General features: G+C 42.4%; 2 protein-coding genes across 3 annotated transcripts; one reads left to right on the plus strand and one right to left on the minus strand.

Annotated features, from left to right (window-relative positions):
- Window positions 1-396: 396 nt before the first annotated feature.
- On the minus strand, window positions 397-2,934 carry LOC109809570 (uncharacterized). 2 transcript variants are annotated; one of them, XM_083075428.1, is made up of 4 exons: window positions 2,187-2,934; window positions 1,799-1,986; window positions 1,579-1,692; window positions 397-1,482 (listed from the first exon to the last, which is right to left on the minus strand). In XM_083075428.1, the coding sequence occupies exons 2-4, from the start codon at window positions 1,832-1,834 to the stop codon at window positions 550-552; spliced, it is 1,083 nt and encodes a 360-aa protein (XP_082931554.1). In that variant the 5' UTR covers window positions 1,835-1,986; window positions 2,187-2,934; the 3' UTR covers window positions 397-549. The 2 variants fall into 2 exon arrangements, with proteins under 2 accessions (XP_082931554.1, XP_082931553.1); XM_083075427.1 differs by having other exon boundaries at window positions 1,799-2,934.
- A 2,783-nt stretch (window positions 2,935-5,717) lies between these two features.
- Window positions 5,718-6,698, plus strand: LOC145958096 (glucuronoxylan 4-O-methyltransferase-like protein (DUF579)). Its single transcript, XM_083074566.1, has one exon. It carries the CDS (start codon window positions 5,718-5,720, stop codon window positions 6,696-6,698), a length of 981 nt encoding a protein of 326 aa, XP_082930692.1.
- Window positions 6,699-18,300: the final 11,602 nt, after the last annotated feature.

An 18,300-nucleotide genomic window follows, 5' to 3' on the forward strand; every position in this document is an offset into this window, starting at 1 on the left:
TTCGTCGTGTTATAATCTGAGATTATAATACAACCTGAGACATTCCTGTGTTTTCCAATAAAAATTAGGGTGTAATTGTGTAAATATGTTGTCAGATATTTGATCTACCGCCGAGTCATCTTATCTCCTTTCCCTACTCAATCTTCAATTTTTTTTAAAGATGATAAATATTCATGGTGGTAATTAAATCAGTCTTTAGTCAGTTAAAAACCGCATGTTTTGACTATTTGAGTACTTCCCGACAAGATAAATAATAAGGCATAAAATTTCTTTAAAACAGATTAACTGTTATAGAAAAATGATATGGCCACAAAAACCAAACAAGGATCCCAACATCAACAAATATAAACCACCCAAATGATGAGGAATACATATACTGATATTACATCTGAGTGGTTTTCTCTATGAATGTGTTAAATCTTTTATTCAATCTACAAAGTACGCCAGGAAAATTCACGGTTAAACCGAGTACATGATACAAATTAAGACATTGTTAATTGCTACGCAATTCAAATTTTATCTGAATATCAAACAAATACTCATTCTCACTCATCCATTGACCTGAGACGAAGCAGTGGAGGTGTCAAAAGATTTCTTTCTCACCAAGAGGCAAGTGATTCTTGAAGGATTGGAATGAGTGTTATCAAGACAACAGACTAAGAAGTCAGGCCTGTGGAGGCCAAGATACAGCTTGTCCTTTCCCACAACCAATGCAGAGGCATCAAGCAGAACATGCCAGTAGTTTCTATGAGCCTCTGAGATCCAGTGGTTTGTTCCATTCACATCTGCTGCATAGGCAAATAAGCCCTTCAAGCTCACCTTACACTTCCTCCTAAAATTTTGGCTAAGTTGAGACCCTCTTATCCTCAAATCCAGCCAACTCTTGGGTGCCACAATCACCTTGGACTCCTTAAAAGAAGCAAATTCCCTGATATAGTCTTCCTCTTCACCAAGAATTGTCATGTAGTAGTTTCCCTTAACAAAAGGGTAGCTTTCCCCCACCAACATCATTGCATCCTTGTAACTTGGAGTGAAGAGAACAAGGTATTCATCATTATCAGGCAACCCACAATGCTTCAAAACCTTATTTTGGGCTTGGATTTCTGGGATTGAGATGAAACTTCCTGGAAAGGAGGATTTTTTGTTGAGAATGTCTAGTAGTCTTGATGGCTCCAACTGGGTCCTATCCATTTCAGGGAGATTATTGCCAAACAAAGGTTCTTTAAAGGCCCCTCTTGGTGACTTTTTCCTATCTTCTGACAAGGGTTCTGAAGGCTCCTCATTGATAATAAAGCTAGACAAGTCTATGCCATTCCCATCTCCTTCAATTAGGCCTGCATATTCAGGGTACTTTGCAAGTACATACTGTTCAACATATTCCATTTCTTTCTGTGTTATTGGACCTGACCATCTAATGTCAATATCACGGATCGTTGATATGGCTTCTGCTATGATATGAGGAGGAATCACCACATGTGGTTTCTGTTTTGGTAACAATTAATAAGTCCATTGGTTAAGTTTCAACGGAACATACAACATTATATGTCTGTACGAGGAAACTGAGACTTTGCTAGTTACCTTTATAACCATACTGTTCGACTTGGTATTCTCTGCTATTAATTTGTGTATAGGTCCTACTGGAACATTTCGAATGTCCTTCACTTCATCTTCTCCCATTTCCTGATATGTTACCTGACATAGGTATAGAAGTGATCAAGCTTTTAAAGTTGAAATAAAATCAGTAAGTAATTGACAAGAAACATGAACTGAATACAGCTTTGAATTTTGATCACTTTACCCCAGATCCTCCATGCTCCTCACTGTTTGTTCCCATGGTAGTATTTTTCACCACTTAAAGAAGCAAAATATTGTTTTTTTTTGCAGTGTCCAACACCAGGGAGAAACTTAATTAGGTAAAAAGATGGCAAAGAAAACACATATCCATATGTATAAAAAGCTGTCAAAAGAGCACTTCAATTTCTTTCCCTAGCAAAATTGGACAAACAACACCCATAAAAAGCCAGAATCATGAAGGCAATTAATCTAATTGAGAACCTGTTTAAGGTAGTGAATCCTACTAATTAGAACGGACACAAAAAGATTCCACCAGCAAAATTAAGACTGAGGGGAAAAAGATGAAGAAAACAAGCATATGTGAAAGGAGGACCTGGTCCAGACAAACTTACTAAGATGACATTTCTTGTTGAAGATGTGAATCTAATGATCAAATATTAAACAAATTAAAAGAAAATGATTGAGCCGACAAGGACAATAGCAACACCCTAGGATAGTAGTTAATGATGAACTGGTGGCATCTTCTATTGCTATAAGCATGGTTAGCAAAGTATTCTCCGAAACTATACTTTTGTACCTATTGTTGAATAGGTTTTCAAACAAGGCCTTAATTAAAATTTCAACCTAACTTTGATTCCTAATCTATTAATTGAGATAAAGAGTGAGAGTTTTTAGGTGAGGCTTTCCAATGGCAACGGCATCACTGTTTTGTTAATTGGTTCTGTAACGTCACTCTGGGAATTTTATATTCTGGATGGAAAATGACCATTTGACATTAATGAAGGAATGTCAACAGAGCCATGGCATCATCTCATGAGTGATTCCAAGGAAACTGTGTCACTGAATCTTTTTGCTAAGCATTAGATCAGAGTTACTGTTTTGATTTTCCTTAATTACTGGCAAAGTTTGTTAGTTAACAATACCTACCTTAGATGAAACCTGAGTGGAGTTGTAAAAACTGCATGCATAACGAAATCAACGTCAACAAAAAGCTAATTCAGATTCCAGAGTTTCAATTCAGCAGTACAATCATTATCACTATTTAAATAGTTGTCTAGAAATGATACTTCCTATGAAATTAAAACAGTAAAAAAAATGCTACTTGCTGGGAGTATGAATTAAAGAAGTAAAAAAGAACCACTCATTAACTTGTAAGAAATACAAAGAAGATTATATGAAAAAGTGCCGTTTTTGGCAATAACACCAAATTTTGGTAATAATCTATCCCTGTATAATAAATTAGAGTCGTAAGAATGACATAATATATCTAGGATTCTTAAAGCGTGTACTTGATTAGTCTTTATTCGGTTTTTGTCTGACAAAAATTAAACTGTTACTATAAATACCATGCATTTATATTAATAATATGATATATTATACTAACAAACAACTTTGTTGGCATAGATTATAGAATATCAATATATGACAACACATTAAACATTAATGTGATACGATATATAACTTTTTATTTTACAGCAATACAACCTTAAAAGTCTATATTAAAATTTAATTTTCATTACACAAATACTATATTTAAAAGGTAATATTAACATTTGACAGATTTTATTAGTAAGTACAATTTTGTTTTTCTAGTGTTTTCTTAATTTGTTTAATTAATTCCCTATTTATCAACTCGATTCTTATTTTTCTTAATTAAATTTCAGATTTCATGATAAGATTCTTCACAAACTTTTAAACAATTCACCCTCTCTCTATATAACTTACACCACACTTTCTTATAAGTGGCATAATCTCTTGATCACTCTCTCTTAAAAAAAGATACTATAAAATTCTTTTTTTTTTCCTCATTTAAATAAATTGTGTATATTATTTTTTTTATAATTGTAAATATTGTATACATTTATTTATCTTAAACTAATTATTTACATGCTTTTGTTATAATTTTAAAAAGATATTTTTAAATTTTACCTAAATTTAGTAATACCACTTGTATACTTGCTAAGAAGACTATAATGTAATAGAAATAGAAATCATTTGAGACTGCCCCAAAGGAAAGCCAATAATAGTGTTATGATTTTGTGATATCATTTTAGAGGTGCATAATGTTGAATTGAAAATTGGAAGGGAAAGTTATTAAAATATTCCAGGTCTCACGCTAAATGTTGCGCGCACAATCCACAAAGAGGGGTATTTATTTTCCGGCAATGTAATATGTTACTATTAGGGGTATGTCCGTCTTTCTCACTTCAGAATAGACCAATGACAATGTATCTCAATTATTAAAAAACACAAAAACTTGCACACCATACTAATATATATTAAGTCAGACAAAGGGGATTAGGCCGTTTAGAGATGCTAACTTCTATATTTAATAGTACAAACAAACAGGCATCAAAATAAAACAAATGAGTGGATACTGCATAATTCAATGAACGTGAAATGTTGAGGTTCCAGGCTGCTCTAGCTCAAATGTCTATTCTATGTTATTTTTAGTTTTTTTTTAAGCAAACTTATCAATAAAATATTTTAGGATATCTTGTTACAATTTAAAAGAAAATAATAAATGTTTAATTACAATTTTGATTTCTATAATTTCATGAATTTTACTCTTTAATTTTATAATTAAAAATATTTCATTTTAGTCCTACATGTACAACGTTTTGGTTTCTTTAGTCAATATAGTTTCATAAAATTTCTCTTTTCATCATGTAGAAGTAGACAAGATGGACTAAAATAGAGAAAAAAGAAACAAAATATGTAAAAATTAAAATAAAATATTTTTAACTATATAGATAAACAGATAAATTTCATGAAATTATATCAATCAAAAGGTAATTAAACCGATAATAAATTTTAACTAATCATTTATGAGTTCATTAACGGTAATTAATTTCTTTTAGAAAATAGGTTTGGAAGATAGAGTTCGTAACTTATTAATAAACTAATGATACGAAATTTAAGTAGTTTGCTGTCCGTTGGTTAGCAGGTTAAAACTTTGGTGTTAGTACCCAAAAAGAATTTACAAAGTGCCATAATTCTGGTTGGAGGATACAAAATATTATCTCAGTCTAGTGCTATAGTGTTTTTTTTTTTCCTCTGGGGTTTTCCACGAAGCTCACCTTGGAAAGGACTATAAAGAGATTTTTTGCGATCATTTCTTTAGAAATTTTAAATTTGCCCTTTTCTTTGTTTTCTCCAAGCTGTTATTTATTCCTGTGTACCATCTTCAATTTGAGAATTAACATGATTTCTCACATCGTGGATTGATAACAACACAGACTTGAGCTACTTGTTGCATAAAGTGATCGTATTAAGTATTTGACTATTCCTACACATAACATGCTGTTTATGGAATGAAAGTTTATGCTTGGAACTCAATAAAATCAATATTATTCTTTCTTTTTCCTTCCACCTTCTCCATAAGATATCGGCTAGTTAAGCATTGAGTTTAAATCAACATCAGAAAGGGGAAATGTAAAATAATAATCAATCATTGCCCACCATCACAAATCTCAAATCATAATGTATGAAAGGATAAAAGTTCTCGAGTCATATGGACTGAAATTTAAAAGAGACTCACCAACAACTCGCTAGCCATCTTAAAGCTTACTCAAGACCACCAAACAAGCATCCAAAAAGGAAATTTGACGGCAAACCAAACTTAAGGACGCATGTCAGCACCTAGACAAAAGATTCAAAGAAAAATATCTTTATAATTGAGACACATGTAGCTAAATTTCTCAAGCTCACCCTGCAACAGCAACAATTAGGTAGCTAGATGAAAAGAAAGGTGACACTTGTAACAGAAGCAAAGGCATCCCTTCCCCCCTACTCAACAAGATGCAAAGGGCCACATAAGAACAACTATTATCATCAAAAGGTCACAGCACTATGAGAAGGATGTAATGTTACAGCAGTTTGCTCAAAGGAGAGAGTAAAGGAGCATTAAAAAAAAACACAAGATGCCCCCAGATGTACTTCATTTTCGTCCTCTCCTATCACCTCTAGTTCAATTTTCTCCTTCACTTACAACTCATCAACCTTGTGTTCACAACTATTGGCAAGGAATGAAGGGGATGAGCCTCACCAAAAAGAAACTCATCCCTATCCTTGTTTTGATCCTTTCAACCATATCAATCCTCAGACTTTTGAGCCTCAATGTCAAGACCTCACCTTTTTCCACTGGGATATCTGTTTTGTCTCCATCTCCTCAACACAGTTGTTCTCCATCTTTGTTCACTTGCAACAAAATTGCATCACATGCACCTGGATCCTCAGAGAAGCCTAGAAAACCTCCCAACAACACCACCACCCTGACTGAGAAAGAATTCAAAGTTCTTTCAGATCTCATTGCTCTTAAATCTCCATGCAACCTCCTCATATTTGGGATTCAACCCCAGTACCTTATCCTCTCTTCTATGAATGCAGCTGGTAGCACAATCTTTCTGGATGATGGCCCTGATAAAATAAACAATGTTATAAACTCCAACAACACTCAAATATACAAACTTGAGTATAACATGCCAGCAAAAGCAGCTTTCAAATTGCTCAAGCATGCAAGGCAGAACCCAGCTGCATGTGTACCAAATCCTAGATTCCTTCAAAAATCAAAATGCAAGCTTGCAATGAAAAATTTGCCGTCACAAGTGTATGAGAAGAATTGGGATGTCATGGTGGTAGATGGACCCAGTGGTGATTCACCAGATTCACCAGGCAGGATGGGGTCCATTTACACTGCTAGTGTACTGGCTAGAGCTGGGAATATTTCAGATGTAGTAGTACATGATGTAGATCGTATGATAGAGAAATGGTTTTCTCGGGAGTTCCTGTGTGATGAGAATTTGTTGTATTCTAAAGGAAAGTTATGGCATTTCAGAATCAGTGGTTACTCAAATTCCACAAGATTCTGCCCTGCTGAGGTAGGTAGTACCATAGGGCAGTAGCATTAAACTTTTTGTTATAAAGATGATATACAAAACTCACTAATAGATTAGCATTTTTCTCCCTTAGCGTGCCACTGGATAAACTATATTTCAGTTTTCATACAATTATATTGTCGCACATGATACTTGTACCTGCCTGAGGGTACACTCGTAATCTTCAGGAGAATATGAGGACCGAACGAGAGCTTCAGATGGATTCTTCGGAGGGGGGAGGTACCTGCAAAAGGCACTCCAACGCTCAAGTCAGGATAAGTACGATATTCTAGGGTAATAAATGAACAGTGACATACCTTGTTATGTGTGACCTATTTATAGCATCTGACATGGGCCTGAGCGTGATGGGCCCTCTCAGATATTTACCAAATTAGGTAATACGGTACTAATTGGTCGTTAGGCTTTAATCATGTACTTACCTTTCTTAATTGTGATTACCGTTATGACTTGTTTAACCCTTCGGCAAGAGGCCGAGCCGGCTATTCAATACTAGTCGGAACGGCAAATGACCGAACCGTCTAGTCCGTATACGGCAGCCTGTATACTTCCGGTATGATCTATGTCGGAACGGTACTTGACCGAGCCGACTCGATGAGTGATGATGGTCCATATTGACATTAACTAGACTGATGTCGGTTCTCGGCCTCATGCCGAGCCGACGTTGATGGTGATGCTTGTACGTGGCTATGCATGAGTGTCTGACGAAATGGCACGTGTTGGCCCACGTGACCGATACGGTCTCTCCGGTACACAAGCCCCCCAGCCTTTGAGGAGCGAAGCGACGCGAAAGGTTAATGAAATAAAAATAGGATTTTTCAGTCGGTGTCTTGAAGAAGAAGCTAAGGGTTACAACTGATGGTGGGATATGAAAGGTTGTAACCGTTGGGCATTTGATGGCGTACGCGAGAAGTTATGGTGGGAAGCGAAGGGATATAATCGTTGGTCATTAATGACGCATGCAAAGTTGCGGCGGGAGGCGAAGGGTTGTGTCCGTTGGGCATTAATGACGCATGCGAAGAGTCGCGTATCCTGAACCGTTGGATCTAGATGATCCAACGGTATGCACGAGGGGGTGTCGTTTCAGGTGCTCATTAGAGACGCCTATAAATAAGTGTAAGGAGGTGAGGGCTCTTTCGTGCAAATTCATTAGCTGCTCCGAGCCGAAGTTGTTTGGAAGCGTTTTGAGTATTATCAACGATAGGTCAAGCTCAACCATCAGGTACGTAATGGCTAATTTGGATGTTGTTAACATTGACTCTTCTGGGGACGAAGGGGAATCTAGGTTAAGGGCGACGCCGAACCAGGATGCACCATCGGCTTCGGCATCTAATGGGGACAATTCCGTGGAGTCGGCTTCTGGGTCTGGAGAATCATCAAGAGTCTTCCCTCCCATATCAACTCCGGGATATTCATGGGTGCACGGTGAGGTTGGTAGTGTATACTCTCGGTATACAAGTAAGAAATCTCTTGTGGATTTTGTATCGGCCGTGAAGTTTTTGGACTTTCCTGAAGATGAGGAGCCTTCTGCCATCTTCTTTCAACCGTGCCGAGGCGACGGGGTGTCAAATCCGGACTTTGTTTATTTGAGTCAGGGGACTTCTAAATACCCCTTTTTCTATGTGTATGATTATATGTTCCGGGATTTGAAGATATCTCTCCCGTTTGACAATTACTTCATGGGTATACTTCGGCTTTTGAATGTGGCGCCGAGTCAACTTCACCCGAACACCTGGGCCGCTATGCAAGGGTTCAGGCATTTGTGTCTGGGTCTCGGTCTCTCTCCTACTCCACATCTATTTTTGCATTTCTATACTTCTCGGCCGACGAGGAAGGCCAAGTGGCTGTCTTTGATTCGCCACAGTGACTGTCTGCTACAACCTTTCACCACCTCCTACAAAAAATTTAAAGTGGGATTTATGAAGGTGATGATTCGGCCGGAACCAGGGAAAAAGTATTTCTTTGACGCTGAGGGAAATCCACTATTTCCCTTCTACTGGACCCGGAAGCCGCGCAAGTATGACACGGTTTCCAAGTCACGCATGTCCCCAGAGGAGAGAGGAAGTCTTGATTTTTTAGACAAGTTGCCTCGGCCCTTACCATGCCGTCCTCTTGTCCGATTGTTTGATTCGGCCGATGTGGTCGAAGAATTAATCGGTATGGTATTTTTCCTACTTGTTTGAATTCAAGTGTTATCATTGATTTTGACTAATGATGTGCAGGTATAATGGCGGCTCATGATGATTTGGATATCCGCAACTTGCTTCGGAACCAACTAGCATCGAATACCGTGAATAGGCCTGCGCCCGCCGCGCGCGTGAATCAACCAGCTGGTCAAGGTAGCGGGGTCGGACCCACGTCTCGGCCGAAGAAGACCACCCGGCCCCAACTTGAAAAAAGAAGGCCTGACTCTAGGGCCGAGGAGGAGAGTCGCCGGGCGAAACAACGCCGAGTGGCCAGCCCCCCTATTCCCGAAAGCTTGTCGGCACCAAGTTTCTTGGCTGGCAATGTTAACGCTCAGGATTTCTTGAGTCAAGACCTGACCTCCGAGGTAGGCCAGGGGCTGCTGAGCCGAATGAGTTCGGCGCAGAAATGGAGCTTCTTTTGTGAGTTCCAAGTGCGCGCTGTGGCCATGGCACAGAGTATTGTCATGCAGCCGAACGGTGAGGCTGACGAGTTGCGCAAACAGCTAGCTGAGCAGGAGAAGTCTCTTCAAGAGACACTGGCTGCTTTGACCGACGCCCAGACGGCTAGTAGCAAGTACCAGGCCGAGATTGATCGCCGAGGAAGAACTGCTGATGACTTGGCCCTAAAGGTACAACGTCTCGAACTTGCTCTGAAGGGCGAGACTGATAAGGTGACAGCTCTGAGCAAGGAGCTGGATGCTGAAAAGACTGCCTTTGGTGCTTATCAGGAAAAGGCGCGCGCCAAGGTTCTCAGTCAGCATCAGGCCGATTTTGCTCAAGCTGCTCGGCAGGCTTGCTACTTCGGCGACTTTCCTCCTGACTTCCACCTGGACATGAAAAAAGATTTTTTCCAAGGGAAGTTGGTGGATATGACCTCCATTCCACCTGATCAGGAAGCCGACGAGGAGGCTCCGGCTCGGCCAGCTGGGCCGAACGAAGGGGAGACTCTGAACGAGGAGGCTGCGCCTGAGGATGGTCCAGTTCAAGGGGAGCCAGAAGTAGTGTCTTAAATGTTTTTTGTATTATGGGGCCGATAGCGCCTATTGATAATGTACCCTTCTCTTTTTTTTTTTAATGAAATTTCTCCGTTCTTTATGTTATATACTGGCGTAAACTCTTGTGGTGATTAACAACTTAATTTGCGTGAGCCGTCTCCTTGGCCGAGAGATATCTCGGGAGGGAAGACTTGAATAATTTAATTAAAGCCACATCCTTGGCCGAGAGATATCTCGGGAGGGAAGACGAATAATTTAATTAAAGCCACATCCTTGGCCGAGAGATATCTCGGGAGGGAAGACTTGAATAATTTAATTAAAGCCGCATCCTTGGCCGAGAGATATCTCGGGAGGGAAGACTTGAATAATTTAATTAAAGCCACATCCTTGGCCGAGAGATATCTCGGGAGGGAAGACGAATAATTTAATTAAAGCCACATCCTTGGCCGAGAGATATCTCGGGAGGGAAGACTTGAATAATTTAATTAAAGCCGCATCCTTGGCCGAGAGATATCTCGGGAGGGAAGACTTGAATAATTTAATTAAAGCCACATCCTTGGCCGAGAGATATCTCGGGAGGGAAGACTTGAATAATTTAATTAAAGCCACATCCTTGGCCGAAAGATATCTCAGGAGGGAAGACTTGAATAATTTAATTAAAGCCACATCCTTGGCCGAGAGATATCTCGGGAGGGAAGACTTGAATAATTTAATTAAAGCCACATCCTTGGCCGAGAGATATCTCGGGAGGGAAAACTTGAATAATTTAATTAAAGCATGAGTGATTGAATCGTGTTGTCATTGATAAATGGATGCCTCGTTAAAAACCTTGCCGGCCAAAACCTCTTTTCACTATTTTTTAAGAGGGAAAAAGACCGGTTCAAGGAAAAGAGTGCACCCTTACAACGTTTACAAGTTTGTGAAATAGACAACTAGCTATAGTAAGTCTTCAAGTGCGTAGAGTTCCATGTTCGTGGGAGGACTTTGCCGGATAACTCTTCCAACTTGTATGCCCCGTTATGAAGAGCATGTCGTACTCGAAACGGGCCGTCCCAATTGGCTGCCAGTTTGCCCTCAGACGGGTTGCGCCTTGCCGAGCCGGTTGCCCTCCATACAAGATCTCCGTCGTGAAATGTTCTTGGTTTGAGGTTAGAATTGAAGCGCCGACTCATGCGTTGCTTGCATGCTTCGGCTACTACCTGCGAATTGTCCCGCACTTCCTCAAGAATATCTAGTTCAACCCGAAGAGATGCGTCATTGGAGTCCTCTTGAAAATGTTGTCGTCTGAATGATGGCTCCCCTACTTCAACCGGTATCATTGCGTCGGCACCATATGTTAGGCGAAAGGGGGTTTCTTTAGTGGTGGACTGTGGTGTACACCGGTATGCCCAGAGGACTTCTGGTAATTCATCAGCCCATACTCCTTTTGCCGAGCCGAGTCTTCTTTTCAGTTCGGTAAGGATAACCTTGTTGGCCGCTTCGGCCTGGCCATTCGACTGAGGGTGCTCAACCGATGTGAACCTGTGCCGAATGCCAAGGTTTTCGAGGAATGAGTTGAACCTTTTGTCCGTGAATTGGAGACCGTTATCTGAAATGATGGCATATGGGATGCCGAAACGGGTGATGATGCTCTTCCATACAAACTTTTGGACATTAGCCGCAGAGATGCAAGCAAGTGGCTCGGCCTCAATCCATTTTGTGAAGTAATCTACTGCCACGAGAAGGAACTTAGCTTGTCCCCTCGCCATGGGGAATGGGCCAAGTACCTCAATTCCCCATAACGCAAACGGCCATGGAGAGCTGATACTGTGTAGTTCGGCGGCCGAGGCATGGATGAGATTCCCATGCCGTTGACACTGTATGCACCTCTTAACAAACTCAGCACAATCTCCTTTTAGAGTCGGCCAATAATAACCGGCTCGTGACACCTTTGTCGCAAGAGTTCGGCCTCCGGAATGGGATCCGCAGATACCTTCGTGAACTTCCCTCATCACATAGTCGGCCTGGAGATTGTCAATACACTTAAGCAACGGGGTGGAGAATCCGCGCCTGTAGAGTTCGCCGGCTATGATGGAGTACCGAGCTGCTTGGGTTCGCAATTTTCTGGCTTCCACCGAATCAGTTGGCAATTCTCCCTGGAGGATGAAGTTCCGAATAGGAGTCAGCCAGCTTGGAACTTCGACCTCGGCAGCCATGCACTCGACGACCACACTTGGAGATGGGACTTCGAGGTGAATTGTTGTTCTTAGCTGTCCCGGCTTTCTGGTGCTGGCGAGCCGAGCTAACTGATCGGCTCGTTCGTTGTTACTTCTTGGAATATGCCGAATTTGAACCTCGGTGAAATCATCTTTGAGTTTTCGGAAGAGGTGATAATACTGCAACAAATTAGCATCTTTGACTTGAAAGTTGTCGTTGACTTGTTCGGCGACTACTTTCGAGTCGGTCCAGCATATGACCTTCTTAACATTCATCTCTGTTGCTAGTCTAAGTCCGGCTATTAAAGCTTCATACTCGGCCTGGTTATTGGACGCGCGAAAGCCGAACCGAAGGGATTGCTCAATTGTGATGCCCGAAGGATTAGCGAGGATTATGCCCGCACCACTACCTTGGGCATTAGATGATCCATCCACATGAAGGATCCAAGGTTGGTCTTCGAAAGATCCTGGAGGAGTGAGCTCATTGACGAAATCTACCAAGTGTTGTGATTTAATAGGGCCCCTCGGCTCGAAGGATATGTCAAATTCGGATAACTCAACCGACCACGCCATCATTCGGCCGGCAATTTCTAGCTTCCGAAGGACCTTTGCGATCGGACAGTCGGTTCGGACGACAACCTTATGGCTTTGAAAGTATTGTCTCAACCGTCGGGCGGCGTAGACGAGTCCTAGGGCAACCTTCTCGAGCAATTGATAACGTCGCTCGGCGTCTTGCAACGTCCGACTAATAAAATAGATGAGCTGTTGACCTTGGTTTTCTTGCGTCATAACGGCACTGATGGAGCTGTCCGAAACCGACAAATAGATAATCATGTCTGCATCGACGACCGGTTTACATAATACTGGGGGCATGCCGAGCCGGTTTTTAAACTGCTGAAAAGCTTCTTCACACCCTTGGGTCCATTTGAATCGTTCCGTTTTCTTCAGCAAGAGTAGGATCGGCCCCGCAATCTCGGCTAAACAGGGAAGGAAGCGAGACAACGAAGTGAGCCGTCCGGCTAACTTTTGAACCTCTTTCAACGTTGCCGGGCTTTTCATGTCCAAGATGGCTTGGCATTTATCCGGATTCGCCTCAATGCCTCGGTTGGATAGCATGAATCCCAAGAACTTGCCGCCCGAAACTCCAAACACACATTTCTCGGGGTTGAGTCTCATCTGATGTTGCCGAAGCGCCTGGAACACTTCGGCCAAGTCATGCGTATGTGCCGATACATCACTTGATTTTACCACCATATCATCAACATACACTTCCATGCTTCGGCCGATCTGGTTGTGGAAGATTTTATTCATCAAACGTTGATATGTGGCCCCGACATTTTTTAATCCGAACGGCATCACCCGGTAACAGTAATTGGCTGTTTCGGTGATGAATGCAGTTTTTTCTTCGTCTTGGGGGTGCATCCGGATCTGATTGTATCCCGAGTAAGCATCCAGAAAAGACAAGAATTTGTGGCCGGATGCCCCATCGACGAGCCGATCGATGTTCGGGAGTGGGTAGACGTCTTTTGGGCAAGCTTTATTTAAATTGGTATAATCGGTGCACATACGCCATTTCCCATTTGACTTTCTAACCATGACAACGTTAGCCAGCCAAGTCGTGTAGTGCACCTCTCGGATAAACTGAGCGTCTAGCAACTTGGTCACCTCTGCTTCGATGGCGGTTTTTCTTTCTTCCCCCGTCTTCCGGCGCCGTTGAGCAATCGGCCTAGCTTCTTTGCTAACGGAGAGCTTGTGGCACAGGAAATTGGGGTCAATGCCAGGCATATCGGATGGGTGCCAAGCGAACAAGTCTCTATTCTCGAGGACCACACGCTGAATGGCTAGGCGCTCCCTTTCGGTTAAATAGGTTCCCAAGTAAGTAACTTGGGATTTTGTCGTTCCTACTTGGAAGGGTTGTTTATCTTCAATGGGCTCTACCCTCTCATCCTGATCGATTCGTGGATCGAGGTCGATGGCCGACTGCTGCGAAACCGAGTGCACCCTTCTCGGTTCGGTCGGCTCCTCCATTCTCGGCAACCTTAAGCTACTAAAATAACATTCGCGCGCCGTTTTCTGGTCAGCGTGTATGGTGACGATTCGTCCGGACTCAGCCGGGAACTTCATGGCCAGATGAGGAGTGGAAACAATGGCTCCGAGCCGATTCAAGGACGGTCGTCCTAGCAGAATATTATAAGATGTGTTGGCATGCACCACTACGTACTTGACTGGGATATCGCGGTGATCAGCTTCATCAAATCCGAATCGTGTGGACAGCTTGATATACCCCTTCGTCTTCACTCGCTCACCAGAGAACCCCACCAGTGGCTCGTTGTAGGGGACCAATTCGGATTCTGGAATACCCAACTACTTGAACGTGTTCCAGTACAAGATATCTGCCGAGCTTCCCTGATCTACCAACGTTTTACGCACAATGCAGTTATGGATTTCTACACTGATTACCATTGGGTCGTCTTGCTCCGGATCAATGCCTTTGAAATCGGCTTCGGTAAAGGTGATAGTAGGTAATTGCCGACGGACTGTTTCAACGGCGTGAACATGCCGAACGGCCCGTAGATGCCTCCGTTGCGATGAGGAAGATGAGCCACCACCAGCAAATCCACCTGCTATGGTGTTGATGACTCGCCGAGGCTATGACGAGGGTTCGACATCTCGTCTTTCTCTGGACCGGCTCCGTTCTCTATACTGACGTGTTTCCATTCTCCTTTGCTCAGGATCATGCCGTCTTGACCGGTCGGCGTGCCGGGTTGTGTGCGGTCGGTCGATGAAACCTTGTAGCTGGCCTTGTTTGATTAGGTCTTCGATTTTGTCTTTTAAAGCCGCGCATTCTTCTGTCGAATGCCCCCGATTGCGGTGGTAGCGGCAAGATTTTGTTGTGTCGGCCCTGGGGGGGGGTCGAAGCTCGTTTTGGAACGGCCAACACGTCCGAGGCCAGCGCTTGCTCGAGTATGGCCGCTCTGTTAGTGTTAAGTGGTGTGTACTGGGAATATCTTGGGCCGCGAGGGGGTCTCTCCCGAGGTACCAATTCTTTCGGGCGACCTCGGAAATTATTCTCGGCTGGCCTTTCAGGCTTTGCCGCTACTTCTGCTCTAGCTTGGTTGCGGAACTTAGCTAGCTCCTCCATTTGCATATACTTATCGGCTCGTCGCCGAAGGTCATCCATGTCGGATGGTGGCTTCTTGCAAATACTGTTGGCGAAGGGACCTGGCTTCAAGGCGGTAGTCAGATGATGCAGGGCGACGGCCGGGTTTAGGTCTCGGATTTCCAATGCCGCCTTGTTGAATCGGCTCATGAATGTCCGAAGGGATTCCTTTTTCTCCTGACGAATGCTCACCAGTGCCAACGAGGTCAGTTGGTGAGGCCTACTGGTAGCAAACTGAATTGTGAATTGGGAGGCCAATGTACTGAACGAATCAATTGAGTTGGCCGGAAGCCGAGTGAACCAACTCAGAGCTCGTCCTTTTAGCGATGTTGGGAAAATTCGACATAGGGCGGCATCATCGGTTGTGCTTAAAGTGACTTGAGTCAAGAACACATCTACGTGTTCATCGGGATCAGTGGTCCCATCGTACTTGTCGAGAGGCAACGACTTCCAATGATCAAGAAGCGCGGTCTGCATGATATTTGATGCAAAGGGATGCCGATGTGCTCCGGCCGGCATCGGCAGTATCGGCCGACTAGCTGAAGCATGAGCGGCTGGGGTGGCAATAGAGGTGTGGTTGGCAGGGGTGTGGTTGGCAGAGGTGTGGTGTCCGTGTGAATGAAACGACCCCTGAGTATGGGTCATCTCGGATGGTTTCCATGTGGGATCTCGGTGTTGGTTTTTCAGGGCAGCATTCTCTTCTCTCAATGCAGCCATCTCGGCGGCATCTCTCTCTCGCTGCTGTTTCATGGCAACCATTTCCTCTTTCATCTGTCGTACCACATCGATCAAGTTTGTCTCCTCTACCGTTTCGGCCCCGCACTGATGCTCCTCCTCGGACTGGTGTTCAACGTTAGTCTTCCTTGTCTTCACCATGACGTCGAAACAGTGCTGGATACGTCTTTTTCGAGAGCTATCGGTTCGGCCCCACGGTGGGCGCCAAAATGTACCTGCCTGAGGGTACACTCGTAATCTTCAGGGGAATATGAGGACCGAACGAGAGCTTCAGATGGATTCTTCGGAGGGGGGAGGTACCTGCAAAAGGCACTCCAACGCTCAAGTCAGGATAAGTACGATATTCTAGGGTAATAAATGAACAGTGACATACCTTGTTATGTGTGACCTATTTATAGCATCTGACATGGGCCTGAGCGTGATGGGCCCTCTCAGATATTTACCAAATTAGGTAATACGGTACTAATTGGTCGTTAGGCTTTAATCATGTACTTACCTTTCTTAATTGTGATTACCGTTATGACTTGTTTAACCCTTCGGCAAGAGGCCGAGCCGGCTATTCAATACTAGTCGGAACGGCAAATGACCGAACCGTCTAGTCCGTATATGGCAGCCTGTATACTTCCGGTATGATCTATGTCGGAACGGTACTTGACCGAGCCGACTCGATGAGTGATGATGGTCCATATTGGCATTAACCAGAATGATGTCGGTTCTCGGCCTCATGCCGAGCCGACGTTGATGGTGATGCTTGTACGTGGCTATGCATGAGTGTCTGACGAAATGGCACGTGTTGGCCCACGTGACCGATACGGTCTCTCCGGTACAATACTAATTGTGAGGCAAATACATGTTAACTTGAACAAATTGTTTTCAGAGGGGGGCAGAGATCACTTCCTCCAAGGTGACTGATAAGCGTTGGCATATCTATTTGATTTTACAAAATCAGAATCATTATGGAAAAACCCATGGATAATTTATCAACAAAACCCGACATTGAAAATCACGCTGGTTGATATAAACTCGAAACGCCCAGTTATTACTAACTGCACAAAATTTGTGCTGAGCAACCATAATAAAAGTAGCAGCATCAGCCACAATATGTCGCTTCAAGTTATGGCATTTCCTGCTTTAAGTGCATCTTGCATGTTCACCACCACACTCGACCATTTCCACGTATAAGCACAAATGCCATGTTGCCACTGAATACATAATAACATATTCACTTAGCACCTTCTTCAAAGCTTTATATTGTCATAGTATATGGAAGCAAAAACAAAAACCAAACGGGAGAGGGGTAATGTTGGAAAATAGAGTGAGTAATGAAGCCCCAGGTTATGAGAGGACCACAAGAACATGTAAGATTTAGTTGAAAGGGCATATAAACTTACATACACTACACACATCATATATCATGTATAAGAAACTTTATATGACTGTGTTGATCTCGATTTGCTTGAGGAATTAGGTTTTCTCTCCTATTCTCAAAGTAGTAACAATAGATAAAACTCTTGGTTAGCAATGGAGGAGGACATATATTCATTATATGGATATCCAACTCTAACAAACTCCACTCATCACAAGCTGGTTTATACTAATAGCTATCGACACATCAGCCAAATGATGATGAAATAGACTTAAAATAATGGATCACCCGAACACTATTCTGCCTCATATATGGACAGACAGAGTATCAACCTGTTTGTGAAAAAATCTGAATTTTATCAATTAATTTCAGACCAAAATTAAAAAAAAAAATCAATTAAAGATGAAGATGAATACCTGATAACTGCCCTCTTTGCTTAGCATTCTACCGTCATCACTGACCTGATAAATTCATACAAAATGCAACACTATGAATTATGATCATATAATGTTGAAATTACACATTTTACGGACATAAATAATAGAATAAAATAGAAAGAAAAAAAGATCGGAAAACATAAAAGGAAGTAAAAACAGAGATATAAAAGTATAAGCATATATTTGAAGAAGAAAAATATAATCCTTGATCATCAATACACGCAATTAGATAACTAAAAATTAGAAAAAACTTCAGATCCTTTTATCTCTCAACCAAACCAAACCATACAGATAACAAAATATCAAAATGTAACAAAAAGCCCCACAGGAAAGGACCAAATGAAGCTACCCCCACCAATGACTGCAAAAATTCGTATGTATAGTCAGATTTTGATGATTAACAATTATACCCACTGTCACAACCACAAGCTGAGTGAGTGATGATCATTACTATATCGTTTGCAGCTACAACTACAACGGAGAGAATGGTTTCTCATCTCAACTGAATCACAACATAAGCACACGGAAGATAAGTCC

The sequence above is a fragment of the Cajanus cajan genome, chromosome 5 (assembly GCF_000230855.2).
Source record: "Cajanus cajan strain Asha chromosome 5, NIPB_CcT2T_4, whole genome shotgun sequence".
NCBI lineage: Eukaryota > Viridiplantae > Streptophyta > Magnoliopsida > Fabales > Fabaceae > Cajanus > Cajanus cajan.